The sequence below is a fragment of the Cynocephalus volans genome, chromosome 3 (genome assembly GCF_027409185.1).
Source record: "Cynocephalus volans isolate mCynVol1 chromosome 3, mCynVol1.pri, whole genome shotgun sequence".
Classification (NCBI taxonomy): Eukaryota; Metazoa; Chordata; class Mammalia; order Dermoptera; family Cynocephalidae; genus Cynocephalus; species Cynocephalus volans.
Genome location: NC_084462.1, coordinates 88,718,635 through 88,744,074, shown reverse-complemented (window position 1 = coordinate 88,744,074; position 25,440 = coordinate 88,718,635). Strand labels below are relative to the sequence as shown.

General features: G+C 35.1%; 2 protein-coding genes across 2 annotated transcripts in view; one reads left to right on the top strand and one right to left on the bottom strand.

Annotated features, from left to right (window-relative positions):
• Positions 1 to 1,350, top strand: part of FGF7 (fibroblast growth factor 7) — a 73,948-nt gene extending 72,598 nt beyond the window's left edge. Inside the window, exon 4 of the mRNA XM_063090973.1 lies at positions 383 to 1,350. Within this exon, the coding sequence (XP_062947043.1) occupies positions 383 to 577 (195 nt within the window). The 3' untranslated portion in view covers positions 578 to 1,350. The remainder of the gene's footprint in view (positions 1 to 382) is intronic.
• FAM227B (family with sequence similarity 227 member B) overlaps positions 1 to 25,440 on the bottom strand; it is a 229,500-nt gene that overhangs the window by 158,793 nt on the left and 45,267 nt on the right. The window lies entirely within an intron of this gene.

Genomic DNA, 25,440 nt, shown 5'->3' with positions numbered 1-25,440 from the left:
CTAACTACACCAAATTTCCAGTGGTTAGAGAATGAATGATGTGGGCATAGCAGTATGAGAGCTTCTAATTAGGGGGAAATAGGTCCTAATACTAAAGAGTGGTAGAAACTGACTGCCAAAAAGTTACATTTTTGAAACCATGTTGCATAAGTCAACGAGTATTACCTTCATTTTTTTTGTTTTAAGTTTGAGATGGCTTTTTCTTTTTTTGCAAATATACTCCATAGGTATATCGGATAAACTGCATTAGGCCTGTTCAAGCTGAGGTTTAAAAGAAGTCATGCATCTTTCTATTCTACCAATTATTACCTGCTTACTCTTTGTCTAATGGAATCCCTCTAAAAATCATTTGGATAATGCTGTTTGTTTGTTATTTTAACAGAAAGAATGCAATGAAGATTGCAACTTCAAAGAATTAATTCTGGAAAACCACTACAACACATATGCATCAGCTAAATGGACACACAGTGGAGGAGAAATGTTTGTTGCCTTAAATCAAAAGGGAGTTCCTGTAAGAGGAAAAAAAACGAAGAAAGAACAAAAAACAGCCCACTTTCTTCCTATGGCAATAACCTAATTGTATACGGTATATAAGAAACCAGTTCCAGCAGGGAGATTTCTTTAAGTGGACTGTTTTCTTTCTTTTTTTCTTTACTTTTCTTTTTTTTTTTTTTTAACGTAACCAAGGAAGGCTGGAAAACTACTGAAAAACTGATCAAGCTGGACTTGCGCATTTTATGTTTATTTTTAGACACTGCATTAAAGAAAGATTTGAAAAATATACACAAAAATCAGATTTAGTAACTAAAAGTTGTAAAAAATTGTAAAACTGGTTGTACAATCATGGTGTTAGTAATAGTAATGTTTTTTTCTTAAATTAATTTACCCTTAAGAGTATGTTAGATTTGATTATCTGATAATGATTATTTAAATATTCCTATCTGCTTATAAAGTGGCTGCTATAATAATAATAATGCAGATGATGTTATATAAGATATGTCAGACCTAAAGGCTGCTGGAATGATTTGTCAGATAATCAAGCCAACACTAACTATGGAAGACGAGCAGTATTTGAAATGTTTTCTAGTGAAAAATTATAGTCCACATAAATTCTAATTAGAAAAAATGGAATAGTCTCAAGAATTCTATCATAGAATTGAATCAAATAAGTAGTTTTACAAAAGTATAGGATAGAACATGCTTGCGCCTATTAACAAGAACAAAATTCTTAATGCTGTTCAAATTGAAAGGGTATTACTAAAAGGCTGTTTTTAAAAATCTTGTATGTAAAATAGCAATGATAATGATAATACTGTACTTCATCTCACTTGCCACAAAATAACATTTTATAATCCCTAAAAGTAAAATTCAGAAATCTTTAAGTTTTTTTTTTTCCAAGTAACATAATCTATCTATTGTATAGTTCATATTCGGAAATATGGCTTTTGATAATGTTCTTCCCACAAATAATTATGCTTTTTTCCTGTGGTTATAGCATTAAACTCTATCTTACATTGTATTTGAACTTTATTGTTTTGTTATTTAAGTTTATGTTATTTATAAAAAAACAACCTTAATAAGCTCTATCTGTTTCATATGCTTTTAATTTTAAAGGAATAACAAAACTGTCTGGCTCAACTGAAAGTTTCCCCTCCCCCTCGTGACTGACACCAAGTCTAGTACACAGCATTTGGGCCAGCAAATCCTGGATGGCATACAAAAAAGACAGCCTGAAGCAATGTTTAACAATAGATGTCTTGCAGGGAACAATACAAATATGTGAAAAATGCTTTGCCACATACTCTTGCCAATTAAATTGGATCATATAAATAAAATCACTGCAGATAAAAGAACTTACAGGATTTTAAAGTTTGAAAATATTTGAGTACATGAGTAGAAAAGTATATTTAAAAATTATGTGTATTTAAAGTTAGTAATTTTCTAATCTCTAGAAATGCCTGCCATCCAAAAGATGGCAGTATTGAAAGTTGTTTTCCTTTTAGATGGTAAGAAAACAATTCCCAAAATATAGGATAGAATTAGGGATATGGAACCCTGAATATCATGAAGGCTTGAAGTCAGGCTACAGATAGTGGGCTTATTAGAAAGATGAATTTCCACTTCAAAATTCTTCCATTGGCAGATCTTGGTAGCACTTTATATGTTCACCAGTGAGAGGTCAACATTTATTTAAAGTAAGCCATTGGTATGGTGTGCTAAACACTGTGGTTTTAATTTCAGAATATTTGTCATTCAAGTCCCTTTATTTTACATAACTATTTTTTGGTAATACCTTTATTGGTGAGTGCTATATGCAAAGGCTGGGTCAACAGAAATAAGCGATTCATCTGATTTATTTATGGTTCATCTGCATGATCAGGCTGCAGGAAGCTAGAAAGAATTGCCCTTTGTCAGATATACTCTTGGGAAATGCCATGAGTGATGTTCTGAACTATCATCTGATGCAAGGACCTTGCTAGCTTAGGTTCCTAGGTCAGGCTTCTGTGACTGAAGTCTTGTGAGCATATCAAGGGTAGGGGAGAATGTATGATTTTCATATGTTTCCTTTGTGCTTAGCACTATCCATAATCAATTTTCTATGTGAATTCATTCAATGTTTAAATATCAAAGAAAATTCACAATGAAACTAATCTTACTTCATTAAAAAAGTTAGGTTGAAACATGATTATACAGAAATTTAAACAGAAATAGTGTGTGTGTGTGTGTGTGTGTATGTGTATACACACACACACACACACACGAAACAAGCTATGTTAGGACCAAATACTCTTTTGTCTATGGAGTTATAAAGTACCCATTAAATTACACAGCAATGCTGAATTAGGCAAAACAAATATTTACTGGTAAATCCATTTCTGTTAGTATAGGTCATCTACAAAATGTAGAATCATTTACTTTTAATTCTTTGTTTTTCTCCTATTTTTTAATACTTATGCAAATTTTAGAAAATAACATCTGCTCTATTACTTAGAATTCCAGAATCTTTAAACTATAAGGGGCCTTCATCCCTCTTACTCATTTGTAGACCAGGAAGTGGAGATTTTGATACAGCCAAGATGATACAGCTGGATAGGTGCAAAACTGTCACAAGAGTCTTAGTCACTTAGAGTGTGCTTCCTACTCTTAGATTACTGGATTATCAGCTAGTGGTCTCCTGTTTTTGTTTTTCTGTTTGTTTCTTATTTCTATCGAGATAGGATCTTTACCTTTGCCCACAAACATGACCCATGTTTTGGCAGTTCACTTCATACCTAATGATTAATCTACACTGTGATAATTTGACTCACAAGAAGAAAAGAAATGATGCAATTTTTTATTCTGATTTCTATTCAATTTTTATGTGCATCCCTTTACTTATGAATGAAAAACATTGTAAAAATATCCATATAAGCAGAGTAACCCTTTCTAAATGTTTTTTGAAAGAAAAAATTAGTTAAATACATGGGTTTCCAACAATTAGGAAGGACAAATTAAATAACAGAGAACGTTAACAAAAGAATAAAAAAATACTTTCAATAAAATAAGTGAACTAAAACATTTTGATATAGATAAGCCATAATATAAATTATGAGCCTGTAATTTGGCTATCAATTCAATTTAATGACAGAAGAGAAGGGATGCTAGAGATAAATTCTTTGAATTTCTCTCTCTTAGAGTTTGCTTTTCTGTTTCTTTAGAGTGCCAAAGAACGTAAAGACCTACTATGAGACCTAGCTGTAGTCCCATAGCTATAGAAAGCAATTCTATAGCAACAAATACCCTTAACCAGTGCCCCTCACAATCTTCTACTGAAAAACCTATAATGGTACAGGTACAGAATGAGAGTCTAGGGAACAATGCAAAGGTGGCCCTCCAAAGACAAAAACATGTCCTGAAAATCTCTTTTCTCTTAAAACTCAGGTGATTTTTGCATTTTGCTCCATAATACATTTTTATTTGCTTTAATATGAAAATGTCTCCAATTAATACCAGGGGAAAAAAATCGATACTTCAGAAGGACATACAAGGTTTATCACGTGGCTATATTTATCCCCCTACCTCACTGCCGTACATTTGAGCGTGAATAAGATACAAGAGACCCCCTACCTCCCATGGTCCATCTTTACACATAAATAACAGTTGGTTAAAGAAAACCAAAACTTAGTTTAACTTCAGTATGTATAGGAGCGATATTAAAAATATTTAGCAACCAGTACGTGCAGTAGGCCACTATGACTAACTTGTCAGTACCAGATGCTTATCAGCCTTGACCATTTCTGTGATCACCTTAAAACAAAGTTTTTGAAAAATATCTATAAGTGGTCTTTTTGGTTTGAGTTCTTAACTTTATCTTAATATGAAATAGTTCATTAAAACTTTATGTCTAACTGTTTCAACATTGTTGTCAGGCTACTCATTATTCCACTTCTGTATTTACTCAATGAAGCTGCTGTCTTCAGTGAAAGCAACTTGTTCCACCAGGCCCGCATATGCTCCCAGCTATCCTTCATTTTTGAATGGTTTGTCAAGAAAATTTACTTTCTTTTGTATGGAGGAGCCTTGACAGAAAGCAAGAAATAATAAAGTCCTAGTTACTTCCCAACAATCCCCTATTCCAACCTTCTCAAACTACATCTTCCATGGAACCCTGAGAAGATGCCTCTTATGTTTTCCTTTTACTTCCTGATTTCATGTGGTTCCATTTTCCAAATCCTCAACATTGAATTTATGAGAACCTATACAAATTTATTTTCTTTCACATCATCAGTACTTACATCCTAATAACGGAAATGTAAGGTGAATAATAAAATTTAGCTTAAAGATTACAAGCCCTTCTCTTGATGAATCCAGGCATGTCTAGTTATCTACTGCTGTGAACAAATTAAACTTAATGGCTTAAAACAATAAATATTTATTACCTCATAGTTTATGTGGTTCAGGAACTTGAGCGTGGTTCAGCTAGGTGTGTCTGGTCAGAATCCCTTACAAGGCTACAGTCAAGGTGTTGACCTGGGCTGCAGTCATCTATCTCAACACTCAACTCAGAGGGATCCACCTCAGGTCCTCACTGGCTGTTGGCTGCACACATCACTTACTTACCACATGAGCCCCTTCATAGCATTGATTACGACATGGCAGTTTGTTCCCCACAAAGCAGGGAATAAGAGAGAGTGAGAGACATTGCCCAAAATGGAAGCCACAGATTTTTTATAACCTAATCTCAAAAGTGATGTCACTTATGCCTACATTCAAGGGGAGGTTATTACAAAAGGGCGTAAATACCAGAAGGCAAAGATCACTGGAGGCCATCCTAAATGCTGCCTAATACAGGGCATAAATAGATATGTCTAAGGCCACCATCATAAACTGGGATTCTATTTTGCCTCTTGAGAATAATTCATGGCTTTCACTGGTGAGCTATTAAGCACAGAAAAAGATGTGGAAACATTCTTGATCCTCCCTTGAAGAATACTTTATGGTTCATTCCTTCACAGGATAATTTTTAAAAGGTTTGAACCACACTCTGGACTTCCTATTAGCCTGAGCTTTGCCTCCTTAGAACTCCTAACATAGTTGGAAAACTAACAATATCACTTTGCATCCACATGAAGAAAATTACCCTGACTTCAGGCTCAACCTGAAGATAATCCCCCCTCTTAACTGCTCTAGCTCAAGAAAATAACTTTATAGATGCCAGTTGAAATTCCTTTGAGCCATAGAGAGTTTTGTCCTATATGGTCGAGGCAATCAGTTACAAGTTGCCCAAAACCACCGGAGGAAAAGGAGACCTAAAAGGACTTGAAATTGATTTCAATGCTATATGCAGAACAGAATCACCTAGGAATTTTTATTTTTTTAATTTCTTTTTTAAATAACGAGGACTAGACCCCATCTAAAGCCAACTGCATCAGTATATATGAAATGGGGCTCAGGAAATTATATTTGTAAAACTCCCAGAAGATTCTAATGTGCCTCTGCAATTAAGAATTGATTAGGTAAGTGGAAAAAACCAACAAAGAAAAAACCTCATTAGGAACTGCTATGGGTTAAATGTGTCCCCCAAAAGTTCATATACTGAAAATTTGATCTCCATTGTAACAGTGTTAAGAGGGTGAGAAATCCTATCACGGTAGTGGAAAGGTGGGATCTTTAAGAGGTGATTAGTTTGTGAGGACTGTGCCCTCATGAGAGGATTAATTCATTGATGGTTGAATTGGTGGTCATGGGCATGGTTATGATGGCTTAATAAAAGAGAGCAAGTGAGAAGCTTAGCTCTCTCTTGCTCAGTGCATTCTCACCATGTGATACCCTGGTTGTCACAGAACTCTGCAGAGTTCCCACCGAAAAGAAGCCCTTTACCAGTTGTGTTTCTTGGACTTTGGACTTCCCAGCCTCCAAAACTGGAATATTGAAATTTTATTTCTTTGTAAATTACCCAGTTTCAGGTATGCTGTTATAAGCAACAGAAATGGACTAATACGGGAACTATCCCTGGCTCTTCATTTTTGACTCTTCCTCATACCCCTTGGAAAGACTTCATGTCTCCCCCCGACCCTGGTTTTCCTAGATGCTTCATATTTTTGCTATTCACAATTGGGGCTAAGAGGAAATGCAAACACTAGAAAGAGTTTTTGCATTGAAATGGTTATGGAACATAAGTGTGTAAAAGTCTCCTCCTCCCTCCATGGTCTGTTCTCAAACAGAGCAGCCAGAGTGATTCCACCAAAATATATTTCAGATCATGCAATTCCTCTGTTCACAACTGCAGTTGTTTTCCATATTTCTCAGAATAGAAGCCCAAGTCCTTAAACAGTAGTGGCCTATGGAGTGGCAATGGAAAAGGGTGAGTCAATAAAAACTTTGATGTTGAATTAGGCATGGCCACGACAACAGGAAAAAAGTAACAAAAATGTCTAGAGAAGTTATGCACTCAGCTTGCTTGGCAGATATGACTGAATTCTCAGTTTGTTTTGAAGAAACTGAAACTGAACATTGTAGACAATATTTAATGGGTGTGATAATTGCTAGAATCATACTCAGAGAAAAGGCCATAGCCCTGCATCAAATATAAACAGATGAACGTACCTTTTTATGTCTAAAGTAAACATAAAATATTTGAGGCATGTATATATCAATTTAATGATTCCCCGCTTTAACAAATTTTTTCTACTAATCAACTAATTAATGGATCTGATTAGGCTAGATGAGAGGGCTTCTACTTTACCATTATTTATTTAACTGATTTCCTATTGTTGGTTATTTTAGTTGTTTCAAATTTCTTAATAACATAAATACAAACATTCATCTACATGTTTCTTTATACTTAAGACTGTTTTCTTAGGATGGTTATAAGAAATAGATTTGAAAAATTGATTTGCAGAAAGTTTTTTCCAAAATACATTCCAACCATCAGTTCATGGGAGTGAATAAGCATTCTCTCTCATTTTTATGCTCAAAATTTAATCAACTTTTATTCTTGTCTCTCCTTCCTTTTGACTATCTGGTAAATAACTAACACTCAGCTAATCTCTTCTTTCTCAACCTCCCTTCAGATGCATCTCTTTCTTGGTCCTTTTACAACCTTAATACCTCATGCTTAGAATTCAGCAGTAGCTCCTTAATCATGCTTTTATTTCCAAGTTCCTCCCCATTTCATATGCTACCTAATTTTTTTAATATTCCTAAAATACCACCATGACTGTGTCAGTTTGCCAGTTGAAGAACCCATGTCGACTGCTTTTTCCCTATTGGATTTAGTTTAAATTCCTTAAGCTAGCACTCAAAGCTGTCAAACAATTGGCTCTACCTTACTTGTCCAATCTTCTCACTGTTCAAAATATATCTCTAGTCCATTGTGTTTATCATGTTTTACACAAACCATGAATCTGCCTCTGAATTTTGTCTACACTTGTATTGTCCCACTATCTAGAACATCTCTACTTCTCACTGTTAATCCATACCCTGCTCTGCCCATAAGGACAAAGCTCAAGTTTTTTTTTTTTTTTTTTTTTTTAATTTATTTTTATTTATTTATTATTATTTATTTTTATTTTTATTTATTTTTTTTATTTATTTTTATTTTTATTTTTTTTAAATTTTATTTTGTCGAAATACATTGTAGCTGATTATTGCTCCCCATCACCAAAACCTCCCTCCCTTCTCCCTACCCCCCTCCCCCCCAACAATGTCCTTTCTGTTTGCTTGCTGTATCAACTTCAAATAATTGTGGTTGTTATATCTTCTCCCCCCCCCCCCCCGGTTTGTGTGTGTGTGTGTGTATGTGTGTGTGTGAATTTATATATTAATTTTTAGCTCCCTCCAATAAGTGAGAACATGTGGTATTTCTCTTTCTGTGCCTGACTTGTTTCACTTAATATAATTCTCTCAAGGTCCATCCATGTTGTTGCAAACAAAGCTCAAGTTTAATGAACATATTCCCAGACTTACCCTGCCTTACAATGATTTTTTCCTTCTCTAAATCCTATTGCACTGCAGTCTAGTAATTGATCTCTCTCTCTCTCTCACACACACACACACATGCACACGCACACACATACATACACGCACATATACATATACAGATACGTATATATGCTTATAATACAAAGATCTTTTCAGGCACATCACTTTGCTTACATAAATCTTATCTATGCCTATGAAAAGGGCAGTATTATGAATCTATAAAGTCCTTTAGAATTTGTTTTTGAAAATATGTTGCTTAACAAATACAGGAATTACTATGTGAGATAAAAACATGTCTATAGTTGTGAAGAATTCTGTTACAAGTTTGACAGCACAAGATATTTCAGATAGCATTGGTAGCAATGCTAGTCCTACATGCAATCTAAACAGAATCCATCAGGAAAAGTAAGAGGTCAAAGCTTTTTGCTTGGTGACATTGTGCCTTGCAGTACTTTTTCTCATATGCTTGAGAGCTTAGTGACAATGTTGTTACTTGTTCATATGCTGTTTATTGTGCATATCAGTCAACTAACTACTCATTTGTCCAGCTTTCATGATATCGCCCTATAATGAAAAAAGAAAAGTGTTAACTTCTTGCTATAAATGTTCTATTTAGCTCCATTCATTCCATTTAAAAAATAATATTAGAATTTTTATTCCCTTTCACAAGAGATATTTTTATCATGTTTTAATGTTGAGGTTAAATTATAGGTGACGTGTTACTATCTTCCTCAAACCTCTTTATTTTCAAACTTACTACATTGAGATAATAACAAGGTCCAGGGTTTGATTCCTATGGCCAGCTACCAAAAACAAAAACAAAAACCAAGAAACAAAAACCATGTTAATTGAATATGAGGATTTTTCTTACAGTTTGTGGCTTAAACTATAGTTTATAAAAAATCAGGAGGTTTGTTTAATGCTTTGATCTTAAAGGCCAGATAAAGAGGAAAAGTTTGCCTTAAAAACTGAGGGAGAGGCGTAAAAATAGTTTTTCAAAAACAATCTTCATTTGAGTTTAAAAGCTTAAGTGGTGTTGTACCACAATAAGAAAAATGAACATTAAAACTTTAGTCTTGTAAATAATCTAACAGTAAACTAGTTAAGGGGAGCTGACTTGTAAATCCTGAGTCATTCCAAATACTGAAATTCTATAACCGCTTACATTCCAGTCCTAAAAAGGGAGATATTATGTCATTTTGTTTGGAAGGCAAACTTTAACTATCCACTATTTGTTTATTTCATTAAAAACAAAAACGGAAAGTTCTTTTAGTTAAAATTCTGGAAAAAATTTAACTCCACTTAGTAATGAGCATCTCAAATGTCAAGAAGAAGAAATTATGTTTTAAATATGTTTTGGATTAGAAGAAACAATTCTAAACTAGCAGTATACATGGAGCACAGATTATCCTATTTCTTGAAAGTCACATATATGCACATATGTATGTATATATACTCATGTTTTACCCTTCTGCTCTTGACCTGCCTCAGCCTTCCTCCAGCACACAGATGAAGGCTTTAATATACACAAAGCTACATACACACACAGGGAAGAGCTCAAAAATTATGAATCCTAAACCACCAGTCTCTCTATTGCTAATCCCACCTCAACAGTCAACAACCACTTGGAAAATTATTCAGCACCTATGGATAAAAGTCATGGAGAAGCAAAAGGTTAGAAAAGGGGAATATAGAAATACGATGGTCTTCAGAAAGTTTGTGGAAAAATAGAATTAAAAGATATGAATTTTTACGAGGAACTTTTTGAAGTATCCTAGTAATCTATTCTAATCACCTCATTTTTCCAATTGAGAGTATTTTTCCAACTGAAAATCAGACTTATATAACTTGCTCAAGGACATTCAAGTCTTTTATGTGCAAGCTGAATACAGTTAGAGCTAAAGAAACATTAGAGACTGTAGAAAAGTCTTCAAATAAAAACATACTTATTACCCTAGTAAATGAATGACCTGAGTCTTATGTTCAGGGGATTCTCCACCATGATGAGTCCAGCTTGGGGATAAGCAATGCAGAAACTATAAAACTACAAGCAGGATATGGTAGCTCTCATATGCCATGGACCAACTCCCTTTGCAATGATTTCCTGTAGGATAGTATTCCTTTTTGGTCTCAGAGCCCCTTCGTAACCCTTGGGAATATTTGAAGAGTCCAAAGAAATTTTGTTTACATGGGTTTCTGTACCTACTGATATTTCCTATGTTAAAAATTAAGTGAGAAATATTAAATATTAATTCACTAAAAATAGCAGTGACAAACCCATTTTATGTTAACATAAATAGCATCTTTTATAAAAAACATATTTTCAAGAAAAAATTTTGAAGAGTTACTAAAGAAGATTAATACTGTATTACATTAAGAAAAACCTCTTTAATATCTGGCTTAATTGAAGATAGCTGGATTCTAATATCTACTTCATTTATTCTGTTGTGATTTTTTTAAAAATGTATTAAAGTACATAAGGAAAATCCAACATCACATAGATAAGTAGCTAAAAGAAGAAATATTTTAATAGACTTTTCATATAGTTGGGAATGTTCTTTGATACTACACCAAAACTCTACAGGTTTTTGTTTCTTAATGGTGGTTTGGTTGCAATGTGGGATCTGAAACATCACTGTGCTTTATGTACTTTGTTACATTAAAGTCTTATTCTTTTCTTAAAGTTCATGTCTTATTTTTTTTTTGACATTATGCATTGGTCATTTGGAAAATATTGGTTCAGTGAGTTATGTGGATCTTCTAAATGTTGACACATTTCTGTATACAATATCAAAAAATCACATTTGTTAATATTACCACTTATCTCATCAGAAAAGTCTTTAAGTATTGGAAAACTGTCAAGATCATGGTGGTGGTTATATAACTTCTCCAAAATTTTTGCTTAATAGCTAAAATTTTATCATTGTTCACAGCAAAAGCACTCTATTAAATAATGATTACTGCATTGTTCTTTTACAAAATTTTTTATTTTTTAAATTTTAACTTACACATTGTTATGCAAAGCCAGTTAGGTGTTCTCCAAAATTTGTGCTCTCCCTTTAATAGTATAAAGTTTTCATTAGGTAGCAGCTTTCCAGACTGGGTTTTTATTTGCTAGATCTCCTTACATCTAGGTATAACCATGGCTTGTTCTCACTAATAGTATGCGACTGGCAGTGATGTGGGTCAATTCTGAACCAAGATTTTTAAGAGTGTATGTCTACTTTTCTTTTCTTCTCCTGATGCAGATGAATTCATACATCTTTAGGGTTCCATATGATGGTTAACCCAGAAAATGGAAGTAGCCTGTAGCCCTGAATCACTGTGTGGAGGAGAAGCACTTACTGCCCTCTAAGTAATATTAAAACTCAGAAGATAGAGTTAAAAGTAGGTTAGGGCTCTGGAGAAATATGAGAGACTCAAAGTTCAAACAAAGTAACAAACAAATTTGAACAAACTTCTTTTTTTAAACCAATTTCCTAGTTGTCACGATCTAAGTAGAAGCTTACAGAAAAAAAAAAAAAAACCTGTATAAGTAATCTTTGTCTTTTTGAAATGGTACAACTGCCATTTTAGTTTCCTTATCAAAAACACCGGTGTGTAGGAGATATGTGCCTCCTGAGTAGAGGCTCTGTTTCTTTTAGAGGTTTAGAAATTCTGGCCCTTTGCTGTCATTGCGCTTCTGTACCATGTTGGCCCCAGAGTGTGGATTTTACAGTTCCTCCGTTGCTTGCTATTTCTAGAGGAGTCCATGTACAAAAATAAGCAACAAGTAAAATTTTCTCGTCTTCTCCTCTGTCTCTGGGCCTTCTGCTAACATCTTTCCACCTTCTATCTCAGCTATTAAAATTTAACCCAGGAACGGATCTAAAAACTCATTCACTTTTCTCTTGAGTGAAGGATTAAAGCTATGGTAACTCTCAAGAGTAACGACTCTAATCCTATGATGATAATTTTAAGCCTTAATATACTTAAAAGCCTGCAAAATTAAATGACTGAGAGGAGATATATGATATGATTAAGAGTTCAGACTCTAAGACCAAAATTTCCTAGATTCAAATTCATATTGCAGCACTTCTCAGTTGCGTAACCTTGGGCCAAGTTACTTAATCTCCTTATGTTTCAGTTTCCTCATTTATAAAATGAGGATGATAACAAAATCTACCTGCCACACAAGATTTTTTAAAAACGTAATAGATGGTACATATCTGTAGGGTACAGCATTGAATATCAATACCAGTGTGCAACATGTGGTGATCAAATCAGGATAATTAGTATATTCTACATTACACAATGAAATAATTTTTTTGTGGTCCTTAAACAATTTTTCACTGGGCCCCATCCCTCTCCCTTTTTCCCACTCTGGTAACTTCAGTTCTGTTCATTCCTTTTGAAAGTTAAACAAATTATTGTGATTGGTGTATCTTTCTTTCTTCTTTATTTGTTTAGTTTTTTTTGCTCCCACTTAGTGAGGAGACATGGTATTTCTCTTTCTGTGCCTGGCTTATTTCACTTTACATAATTTTCTCTAAGTTCATCCATGTTGCTGTGAATGGCAGAATTTCAATCTTTTTAAGGCAGAGTAGTATTCCACTGTCTATTTATATATACCACATTTTATGTATCCAGTTGTCCATCAGTGAACATTAGGCTGGTTTCAACTCTTAGCCATTGTAAAAAGAGCATCGATAAACATGGGAATGCAGTTATCCCTCTCACATGATGATTTCCATTCCTTTGGGTATACACCCAACAGCAGGATTGCTGGATCATATGACAGTTCTAGCAGTAGTTGTTTGTGAAACCTCTATACTGTTTTCCATAATGGCTGCACCAATTTACAGTCCCACCGAGAGTGCAGGAGGGTTCTCCTTTCTCCACATCCTTGCCAGCATTTGCTATTCTCTGTCTTTTTGATAACGGTCAGTTTAACAGTCATGAGATGATATCTCAATGTGGTTTTGATTTGCATTTCCCTGATGATGAGTGATATTGAATATTTTTGCATATGTCTATTGGCCATTTCTATATCTTCCTTTGAGAAATGGCTATTTAGCACCTTTGCCCATTTTTTAATTGTGTTATTTGTTTTTTAATGTTAAGTTGTTTGAATTCCGTGTATATTCTGGATATCAATCTCTTGTTGGATGTATATTTTGCAAATATTTTCTCCCATTCTGTAGGTTGTCTTTTTGCTCTGTTAATTGTTTCTTTTGCTGTGCAATCCCACCTTTTTTTTTTTTTTTCCTTTTCCTTTTGTTGCCTGTGCTTTTGGGGTCTTATTCATAAAATCCTTACCCAGTCCTAAGTCCTGAAGTGTTTCCCCTATGTTTTCATTTAGTTGTTTTATATTTCACATCTTATATTTAAGTCTCTAATCTATTTTGAGTTGATTTTGGTGTACAGTGAGAGGTACAGGTTTAGTTCATTCTTCTACATAGAATTCTACATAGGATTGCATTGAATATGTAGATCACTGTGGGTAGTATGGACATTTTCACAGTGTTTGTTCTTCCAATCCAAGAGTATGGAATGGCTTTCCATCTTTCTGTGTCCTCTTTAATTTCTTTCAGCAGCACTTTGTAGTTCTTGTTGTAGTGATATTTCACCTCTTTGTTTAAATTGATTCCTAGGTATTTTATTTTGCGTGTTTGACTATTGCAGATGGGCTAGCTTTCCTGATTTCTTTTTCTGATAGTTCATTATTGGAGTATACAAATGCTACTCATTTTTGCATGTTGATTTTGTATCCTGCAGCTTCATAAAATCATTTTTTCAGCTTCAAGAGATTTTTGGTCGAGTCTTTAGGCTTTTCTATGCATAGGATCATGTCATCTTCAAACAGGGACAGTTTGACTTCATCTTTTCCAATCTGAATGCCCTTTATTTCTTTCTCTTGCCTGACTGCTGTGGCTAGTACTTCCAAAACTATGTTAAATAGGAGTGGTGAGAGTGGGCATCCTTGCCTTGGTTTTGTTCTTAAGGGAAAAGCTTCCATTCATGGTGATATTGGTGGTGGGTTTGTCATATATGGCTTTTATTGTATTGAGATACTTCCCTGCTATACCTAATTTTCTGAGAGTCTTTATCATGAAGAGATGTTGAATTTTGTCAAATGTTTTTTCTGCATCTATTGAGATAATCATATAGTTTTTCTCCTTGATTTTGTTGATGTGGTGTATCACATTTGTGGACTTGTGTATCACATTTATGGACCTGTGTTTGTTGAACCATACTTGCATCCTTGGGATGAATCCCACTTGATCATGGTTTATAAATTTTTGATGTGTTGCTATATTCTGATTGTAATATTTTGTTGAGGACTTGCATCTATGATCATCAACGATATTGGCCTGTAATTTTCTTTCTTTCTTTTTTTTTTTTTTTTTTTTGTATCTTTGGTTTTGGTATCAGGATGATGCTGGCCTCATAGAATGAGTTTGGGAGAATGGGTTCTGTTTCAATATTGGGGAAAAGTTTGAATAGAATTGGTAATAATTCCTCTTTAAAGGTTTGGTAGAATTCAATGTAAAGCCATCTAGACTTAGGCTTTTCTTTGTCAGGAGACTGCTGATTACTGCTTCAATCTCATTTCTTGTTATTGGTCTGTTTAGGTTTTCTATGTCTTCTTGGTTCAGTCTTTGTAGTTTGTATTTGTCCAGAAATTTATCCACTTGCTCAAGGTTTTCAGATTTGTTGCCCTATAGTTGTTTATAATAGTCTATAATGATTCTTTGCATTTCTGTGGTATTGGTTGTAATGTCTCCTTTTTCATTTCTGATTTTTGTTATTTGGGTCTTCTCTCCTCTCTTTTTTTGTTAACCTAGCTAATAGTTTGTCTATTTTATCTTCTCAAAAAACAACTGCTTTGTTTCATTGATCTTTTGTGTTGTTTTTTGGGTTGGGTATCTATTGCATTTAGTTGTGTTCCGATCATAATTATTTCTGTCCATCTACTAATTTTGGTATTGGATTGTTGTCTTTCTAGTTGTGTGAGGTGTAGTGCTGGGTTGCTTATTTGAGGTCTTTCTGTTCTTTTGATGTAAGTGTTTATTGCAATAAAATTCCCTCTTAGTACTGCTTTTGCATAGCCTACAGGTTTTGGTATGATGTGTCTTTATTTTCATTAGTTTCAAGAAATATTTTGATTTCCTGTTTAATTTCTTCTTGGACCCATAGGTCATTCAGGAATATGTTGTTTAATTTCCATGTATTTGTATAATTTCTGAGTTTTGCTTGTTATTGATTTCTAGTTTTAATCCATTGTGGTCAGAAATAATACTTGAAATTATTTCAGTTTTTTAATGTTTGTGGAGATTTGATTATTTACCTAACATGTGGTCTATCCTGGAGAATGTTCCATGTGCTGATGAGAAGAATGTATATTCTGTAATTGCTGGATGAAATGTTCTGTCAGTTCCAATTCATCTAAAGTGTAACTTAAGTCCTATGTTTCTCTGCTGATTTGTTGCCTAGGTGGTCTGTCCAATCCTGAGAGAAGGGTATTATCATATTGGGGTCTATCTCTTTCTTTAGGTCTAATAGTGTTTGCTTTATATATCTGGATGCTCCTGAGTTGGGTGCATATATATTTATGATTGCTATGTCTTCTTGCTAGATAGATCCCTTTATCATTATATTATTTGTCTCTTTTTGTGGTTTTTGGCTTAAAGTCTATTTTATCTGATATAAGAATAGCAACACCTGCTCATTTTGGGTTTCCATTTGTGTAGTGTATCTTTTTCCATTCCTTCACTATTAGTCTGTGCATGTTTTTACAGGTTAGGTGAGTCTCTTGAAGACAGCATATAGTTGGATCTATCTTTTTAATCCAATCAGTCAGTCTGTATCTTTTGAGTCAGAAGTTTAATCCATTTACATTTAGGGTTGTTATTGAAAGTTATTGTCTTACTCCTGGCATTTTATCAATTTTCATTTGGAAGTATTAAATATTTTTTGTTCCTTTCTTCCCCTTTTATTGTTTGTCTTCAATGCTTGTTGGTTTTTTGTGGTGGTAAGATTTAGTTTCTTTATGTTTCTCATTTGCATTTTTGTTCTACTAGTGGGTTTTGTTCTTTCTTGTGTATTTGTGATAATGATTATTATTTTTTGTATTCCAGATGTAGGACACCCTTGAGGATTTCTTACAGGGCTGGTAATATGGTGGTGAACTCCTGCAGATTTATTTTTCTGGAAAATACACTATTTCTCCCTCTTTTTTGAAGGATAGCCTTTTTGGGTATAGTATTCTTGGCTGGCAGGGTGTTTTTTAGTGTTTTGAATACATCATCCCAATTTCTTGAGGACTGTAGAGTTTCTCTTGAGAATTCAGCTGTTAGTCTGATGAGGAGTCCCTTATAGGTGACTTGATGCTTTTTTTCTTGCTGCTTTTAGTGTTCTGTCTTTGTCTTTGAGCTTTGCCAGTTTGACTATAATGTATCTCCAGAGAGGATCTTTTTGGGTTGAATCTGTTTGGGTGTCTTTGAGCCTCTGTGATCTGAAAGTCTGTGTCTCTCCCTAAACCTGGGAAATTATTTGCAATTATTTCATTGAATGGGTTTTCTATCCCTTTTCTTTCTCTTCTCCTTCTGGAGCACCCATGATTCAGATGTTTATGTGCTTAAGGTTGTTGGCTAGATGTCTTAGATTTTCTTCATTAAAAAAATTATTTTCCTGTGTTTTGACTGCCTGTGTTATGTTTAAAAGACCACATTCATGATCAGAGGTTCTTTCTTCTGCTTGCTCTAATCTGCTGCTTAAACTCTTGGTTGTGTTTTTTATTTCATTGAATGAATCCTTCAGTTCTAGGAGTTCTGCTATATTCCTTTTTAAGGTATTAATATCTGTAAATTTCCTCCATATCCTGGATATTTTTTGTCATTTCATTTTGTTGCCTTCTCATATCTCACTGAGTTTCCTTAAGATTGTTACTCAGTATTCTTTATCAATTATTTCAAAGGTTTCCTTCTCTGTGGGGTCTGGTACTTGAGAATTACTATATTCTTTTGGTGGTGCCATATTTTCCTGGTTATTTTTTTTTTCATATTTCTTATACCTCTACATTGTTGTTTGGTCATCTGGTAGAACAGTTACTTCTTCTGTAACTCTGGAGTGGGCTTTGAGGAGAGAGATTTCCTCTTCTTTTTCCAGGCTCCACTGGTGGCTCTCCTTGTGTCACTGAAGTCAAGTGGGTAGTAGGCCACCTGCATGGTGGCTGTGGCTGCTACTGTAGTGGTGAGCCACCTTCGCAGTAGTAGTGGCTGTGCTCATGGCTTAGGTGGACCACCCATGTGGAAGTGGTATTTGCAGCCTGCTCCTGCCTCTGTCAGGTGGGGGTCTGCCTGTGGCTCCTGCCTGGGTTCCTGTTCCTGTGTGTTCTGCCTTCTGGCAGGCAGTGGGGGCTGCCTGTGGCTCCTGCTTGGGTCTCTAGGTGTGCTCCTGCCTTCTGTTAAACACTGGGGTTTCCTGTGGTTCCTGCCTTGGTTTTCATATTTTTACAAAAGTTACAAAAGAGTATTATATAATGAAGACTATATGTATCCAACAAGGCCTAAAATATTTACTATATGGGCCTTTACAGGTAAAGTTTGCTGACTCCTGACATAGTAGAACAAGGATAAGAATAGTGTCTTGACTTCACTGTAGAAATAATACACACCAGAAGATAATGGACAAATATCTTGTTGAAAGAAAAAAAAATAGTCAACCTAGAATTCAGTATCCAGCAAAAATATTCTTCAAAAACAGGCAAAAGGTAGATATCTTTAGATAAATAAACTTAAGAAAATTCATTGCTAGCAGACCTGAACTATGAGAACTATCAAAGGCAGTTTTACAGGCTGAAGAGAAATGACAACAGAAGGAAATTAAGATTTTTAGCTAGGAATAGAAAGCCAGGAATGGTAAATACGTGAATAAATATAGAAAGTTATTTTAAGTTTTCTCTTCATCTTTTAATAATAAAGATAATCACTTCCACTTTTACTATGATGGCATAACAAGGGCTGAACTTCCTCTTCTGCCTTAAACAACTAAAGATCTGGACAAAATATATGACAAAGGTTTTCATGTGTTGGACAACAGGCAGTACAAGACAGTGATCTCCAGGAAAAGATAAATAAAGAAGAGAACACTTTGATTGTGACAGCTTTTTATTTAAAAAGAACTTTCAGTGTATATTGCAAGGAGTGGAAATCCAAATAGAACCCAGTGGTTTTGCTGAGTTGAGAAAATAAAGTTTAGCATTTAGGAAGGCCAAGGTAGGCAAATTCACAGGTCAACATGCAGAGAGGAGAGACATGCACACAAAGAGTCTTCTGGAGATCTGCAGAGGGTTATCCTTGAATTTCTGTCTGAAGTTGATAAAGGACTACAGGGAGGAGCAGGCAGAACAATGCTTGGAGTTCACATAAAGCTCATGTTCCAGGCAGCCAGAGTGAGAAACTTCTGATACACAGAGCATGGGGTACAGTGCAAAGAAGGGTATCCTTAGTGAGGAAAGCAAGTTAGTCCTAGATGAAAGACTTCTCTGGTCTCACCTAATGAAGCTTAAAAAAGTGAGTCTTAAATGGAGCAAACTATTTCTAAGTTTCTGATTTGCATACCAGAAAATATTTAAAGGAATGAAATTAAAATTTACACAAACATACAAAGTTTATTCAAGAAGGTAATCTGAATAGCCCTATATCTATTTTAAAAATTGAATCTGTAGAAATAAACCTTCCCACAGAGAAAATTTCAGGCCCAGATGGTGAATTCTACCAAATATGTAAAAAAGAAATAATACCAACTTTATGCTAGCTCTTTTTGAAAAGAGAAGACGAGCAAACATTGCACCTGTTATTAAATGAGACAGGATATTATAGGAATAGAAAAAATCAAAATTTTAGCAAATTGAGTCCACTAGTACATTAAAAGGTTAATATATCACAGCCAATACAATTTATCCCAGTACAAGTTTGGGTTAATATTTGAAAATCAATGTAATATACTAGATTACATGATTTAAAAAGCATTCAATCAATGCTAAAGAGAATTTGTCAAAATCCTGCATCTACTTATGATAATAATAAAAAAACCTCACAGCAAACTAGGAAGAGAATAGAACTACCTCAACCTGATAAAGGGCATCTACAAAAATCTACAGCCCACAATTTATTTAAACATAAATGACGTAACACTTTCCATCTCAGATCAGGAATGAGATTAGGACTTCTACTCTCACCACTTTTAGTCAACATTTTCTTAGAGGTTCTAGCCATAGGCAGGAAAAGTAAATAAAAAGTACATAGATTAAAAATGAAGAAGTAAATATTCTTTATTCTCAGATGACATAATTGTCTATGCAGAAAATGCTAAGAAATAAATAAAAAGGTTGCTAGAACTAGTAATCATTTTTAGTAAGATATAGGACTATAAGATTATAGGATCAATTAAGAAAATACTACACACAATGGAATACTACTCAGCTATAAAAACGAATGAAATACTGCCATTTGCAACAACATGGATGGACCTTGAGAGAATTATATTAAGTGAAACAAGTCAGGCACAGAAAGAGAAATACCACATGTTCTCACTTACTGGTGGGAGCTAAAAATTAATATATAAATTCACACACACACACACACACACACAAAAAAAAAAAAAAACTGGGGGGGTGGGGTGGGGAGAAGATATAACAACCACAATTACTTGAAGTTGATATGACAAGCAAACAGAGGGGACATTGGTGGGGGGGAGGGAGGAGAGGGAGGAGGGAGGTAGGTTTTGGTGAGGGGCAACAATAATCAGCCACAATGTATATCGACAAAATAAAAATTTTAAAAAAAAATAAATAAAATAAATAAAATAAAATAAAATAAAAAATAAAAAATTAATAAATTTTTATTATAAACTTGTAAAAAAAAAGAAAATACTACTACTAGCAGTAGTGATCAATCAGAAATTGGAATTTTAAAATGCTGTGTATAATATAATTTTCAAAGATGTATCTGCACAGTACGAACTAGAAAACATTGCTGAGAGAAATTGAAGAAATCCTAAATAAATGTCAATGAATTTTATGTTCATGGATTGGAAAACTCCATTTGTTAAGATAACAATTCTCCCCAAATTGATGTATAGATTCAACCTATTCCAATCATAATTCCAGAGTATATATTTCAGAAATTGACAAGCATATGTAAAAATTTATGTGGAATTAAAAGAATCTAGAATAGTCAATATAATTTTGTAAAGTAACAGCAAAGTTGGAGGACTTATACTACCTGACTTCAAGATGTAGATGCTCCACAACTTACAATGAAATTACAATATGATAAACTCTTTAAAAATTGAAATTATCATAATCTGAAAATGCATTTAATACACCTAACCTACCAAACATCGTAGTTTAGCCTAGCCTACCTTAAGCATGCTCGGAACACTTACATTGACCTATAGTTGGGCAAAACAATCTAACACAAAGCCTACTTTATAATAATAAATATAAAATATGAAAATTCAAAGTACAACTTCTACTGAATGTGTATCATTTTCACACCATTATAAAATCAAAACATTTTAAGTCAACCATTTAAGTTGGGGACTTTCTGTATGTCATAAACTACACTTATCTAGATAGTTTGGTCTTGGCATCTGTGGAACAGAATACAGAGTACAGACATAGACCAATACACATGTGGTCCATTGATTTTTTTGAGAAATGTTCGAAGACTATTCAACGAGGAAAGGATAATCTCTTTAACAAATATGCAAATATATGATCCTTGACACTTACTTCACCTAATTAGCAAAATTTACACTCAAAATGAATTAGACACCTAAGTGTAAGAGCTACAACTCTAAACTAAAAACTATATACACAAAAAATTTATAGAAAAAATATAGACAATACTCTTAGTAGAACTGGATTCACAAAAAATGAATTCTTATTTAATTCTTAAACAAACCCCCCATAAACTATATTAGAAAATAATTGATAAATTGAATTTCACCAAATTATAAACATTTGCTCTTTTATTTCTATTGTGAAGTGAAAGGTCAAGCCACATATTGGGAGTCTCATCAAGATGGCAGAATAGATGGTCCCCAGTGTCATTCTCTCCCACAAATCAACCAATTTACAACTATAAAAAGACAACAACCATCAAGCTGGCGCCACTAGAGCTCAGGGGAAGAGGAGGAGAGACCTACAGAGTGCACGAAGGCAGGAGAAGCCATGATGAGAGAAAGAAAAAACTGCTCTGACCATTTCGAGCCCCGGCTGCATCCAGGCTGGAGGTGCTAAGCACATGGAGCAGAAGCTGACAAAAGCCGCAGCTGTACCCTTTGGATGAAGTGGCTTGGAGGAGGCAGCAGGGAAGAAGAGGGCCTTGGTGTCCCCCAGGCCAGCAAGACCACTAATAGGGTTCCTGTGGACCCACGTAGGAGCAAGGAGCCACAACAACTGAAAAAAGGAGCCACTCAGAGGCCGGTGAGTCATTGCAAGGGACTGGAGCATGGCCCATCCCATGGGAAGTATTTGCAGCACAGGTGGTTGAGGAGACATGCCCAGTGAGAGAACACTGGGGCACAGCAAGGACAGCTGATCTGCACCCCAGTCAGCGAAGGACCACTCAGAAGAGACAGGTCAGGAATATAGAATTGCATGGGGTGCGGTTTGATTAAAAGACTCAGGCCCAGACCAGAGTTTCTACACAACCCAGGTGCACCAGATCTCTTGAGAGCTGAAGGACCTATAAAGTCAATCGTTAAAACCGGAGCTGTACAAAAAGCCTTCCCCAGGCAATCAGCAGCAAAGTAGCAGTTTAGCTGAACCACAGATCTCATGTACTGGTCCCCACAGAAAGTTCCCCCATTTTAGAGGTAAGCAAAGGACAACAAATTAGTTCCAGCACAGAGTTTTAATGGTGGGAACAGCAAATAATCCAACACAGAAATGAAAGAAAAAACAAAGTACTCACAATCAGAGACAAAGTTTCATATTAACTGGTAAAAGTTGCATTTCACCAAAGAACACCTATAACACCTAGAAGGACCATTAGTCCCCTGAGCTACCAAACCAGTCAGGGACCTCAGCAATGCCCCCTACCACCTGCAACCAATCCTGAGAGTTGGGGATCAGGTCCTCAGCCATGCCTTCCTGACACCTGCATCCAGCCCAGCAACAACTACTGAGCCTCTGCATGATGTACCCTGGGCCTCCCAAGCTGGGGTAGTGGGGGGCTGAGGGCCCTGGCCATGCCCCCAACACCTGCAGCCAGCCCAGCGGCTACCACCTAGCCACAGCAGGAAGCTGCCTGGGCTCTCCTGAGCTGGCGTAGTGGGGGCCTCAGCCCTCAGCCATGCTCCCCGACACATGCAACCAGCTCAGCGATGACCACCAAGCTTCAGCAAGAAGGGCTCTGGGTTCCCGAGTTGGGAAGGTGGGGGGCGGGGGCTTTTGTCACACACCCTTGACATCTGCATAAAGCCTGGCAATGACCAAGCCACTGCTGGAAGCCCCCAGTCTCCCCTGTTGGAATGAGGTGGGTGCACAGGCCTCAATCCGCCCCTCCTCCTTCCTCCTTCTTCCATTTTCCATTTCCTTCCCCTTTCCCCTCTCCCCCTCCCTCCCAACTGCTCTGCAACGACATCCTAAAATGTAAAAAGTAGTATTAATAAAATTACATTTTCTTTAAAAAAGAAAAAAAAGCCACATATTGGGAGAATATATTTGCAAAATATATATTTGATAAAGGACTTGTATCTAGAATATATAAAGAACTCTTATAATAATAATAAAAAGAGAAACAACCCAAATAAAAATGGCCAAAGGATTTGAACAGACACTTTTACAAATAAGACAGATGGAAAATAAGCATGTAAAAGAAGCTCATTGTGATTAGTCATGAGAGAAATTAAAATAAAACCTAACTATATACCAGTACCTATCTTGCAAGAATGGCTAAAATTAAAAGTATGATACCAAGTGTTAGCAAGAAAGTGGATTAACTATAGCTTGTATAACTTGAATGATGGTAGGAATGAAAAATTTTGCATAAGAGTTTGGAAATTTCTTAAAATGTTATACATACACATACCATACTATTCAGCCATTCCACTAGGTGTTTACCAAAGAGAAATAAAATCCTGTGTCCATACAAAAGCTTGTATATGAATGTCCACAGCAGCTTTATTTGTAACAGCCAATACTGGAAACAATGCAAATGTCCATCAACAGGTAAATGAATAAACAAATTATGTTATATCCTTACTATGAACTACTACTCAGCAGTACGAAGGAACAAGCTATTAATACATATGAGAACATGAATGAATCTCAAAACAATTATGTGGAGTAAAAAATGCCAGTCAAGCACTCTTTATTTTATTTTATTTTTTAAATTTTTTTATTTTTTGGTGGCTGGCCGGTATTGGGATTTGAACTTGTGACTTTGGAATTATAAGGCTGTGTTCTAACCATCTGAACTAACTGGCCAGCCCGTTGCCCCACCCCTCACCCCCCCCCCCCCCCTGGCAAATAGCACTCACTCTATGATACCATTTAAATAGAACTCCAGAAAATTCGAACTAACCTATGGTGACAAAAATCACATGTGATTGCCTGGGGATAGGTGGGAGGGAGGAATTACAAAAAAAAAAAAAAGCAGGAGGAACTTTTGGGAGTGATAGATAAGCTTCCTATCTCAAGAGTTGCAATGGTTTTACAGTTCTATACATATGTTAAAACTCATCAAATTTTACACTCTAGATATATGCAGTTTCCGTACACAAATTAGACTTTGATAAAGTTAAAATACATGAAATTATTTGAAACAAAAGTCGTAACACTATATAATGTGAGGCTGTTATTCATGTAGATCTAGTATGAGTATATATGATAACAATAGCACCAAAGACAAGGAGGGAGGACATGTAACTATACTAACCCAAGTTCCTACTCTTAAGTAAAGTAGGACAATATTAACTTTAGGTAATATTTTGATAAGTTAAGGAAGCATTTTGTAATCATTAAAGCAGCCTCAAAAAATACAAGGTGGTATAGGTAAATAACCAAGAGATGAATTAAAACGGAATACTGAAAATATTCAGTTAAGCAGAAAAAGACAGGAAGGGGAATTGAAGAAAAAAGAACTGATCAGATAAAACTGACAACAAATAGGGACATGGTAGAAATAAAATCAACCATATCAATAATTACATTTAATGTAAAAGAAGTAACACTCCAATTGAAAGGAAGAAATTGTCAGACCAAACAAAAGAGCAAAATAAGAGAGTTCTTTTTTTTTTAATCACTTTTCTGTAAGTTGAAATTTTAACAAAAATAGAAATTTACCCCCAAATCCTTAATTTCATATTTAGCCAAGTAGTTATTCATATGTGAAGGTGAGTAGTAAAAAGATATGCAAAATTGGGTCAATATAGTGGACTACCTTTCTTTCCATTCAAAATCCCTAGAAAAGACTCCCAAAATATCAAATATGTATGAGGTCCTGGTAAAACCACTAATGAGGACATTAGCAAACAAAATTTCGTTTAACTCCTAAAAAAGAGAAATCATATAGGGTGATATCTATGGGGATAGGAATGGGTAGAATCACAACTCAGACAGTGAGTGATTCCCTGAGTTCAAAGCGTACGAATCTGAAGAACAGTAATTTACTAATTAAATACTTCTAGAATAAGAAATTAACTAAAGAACAGCTTTCAGAAGAGTAGGCTAAGTAGATTAGTCCCTCCTCCTCCCTGGCCTATATAAAAAACCAGATTGGAAAGGTTTTTTTCCCTACACTGACTTTGCCTGTGTGTTGTAATCATCTGAGGAGCTTTAAAAAAATACTGAGCCTAGATTCTGATTTAATTGGCCAGAAATGATGCCCAAACATCAGGCCTATGCTTGGTACTGGAGATACAGCATAAACAAGAGAGAAATAAACTTGCCTAATAAAAGTTTATTAATGTAATATAACT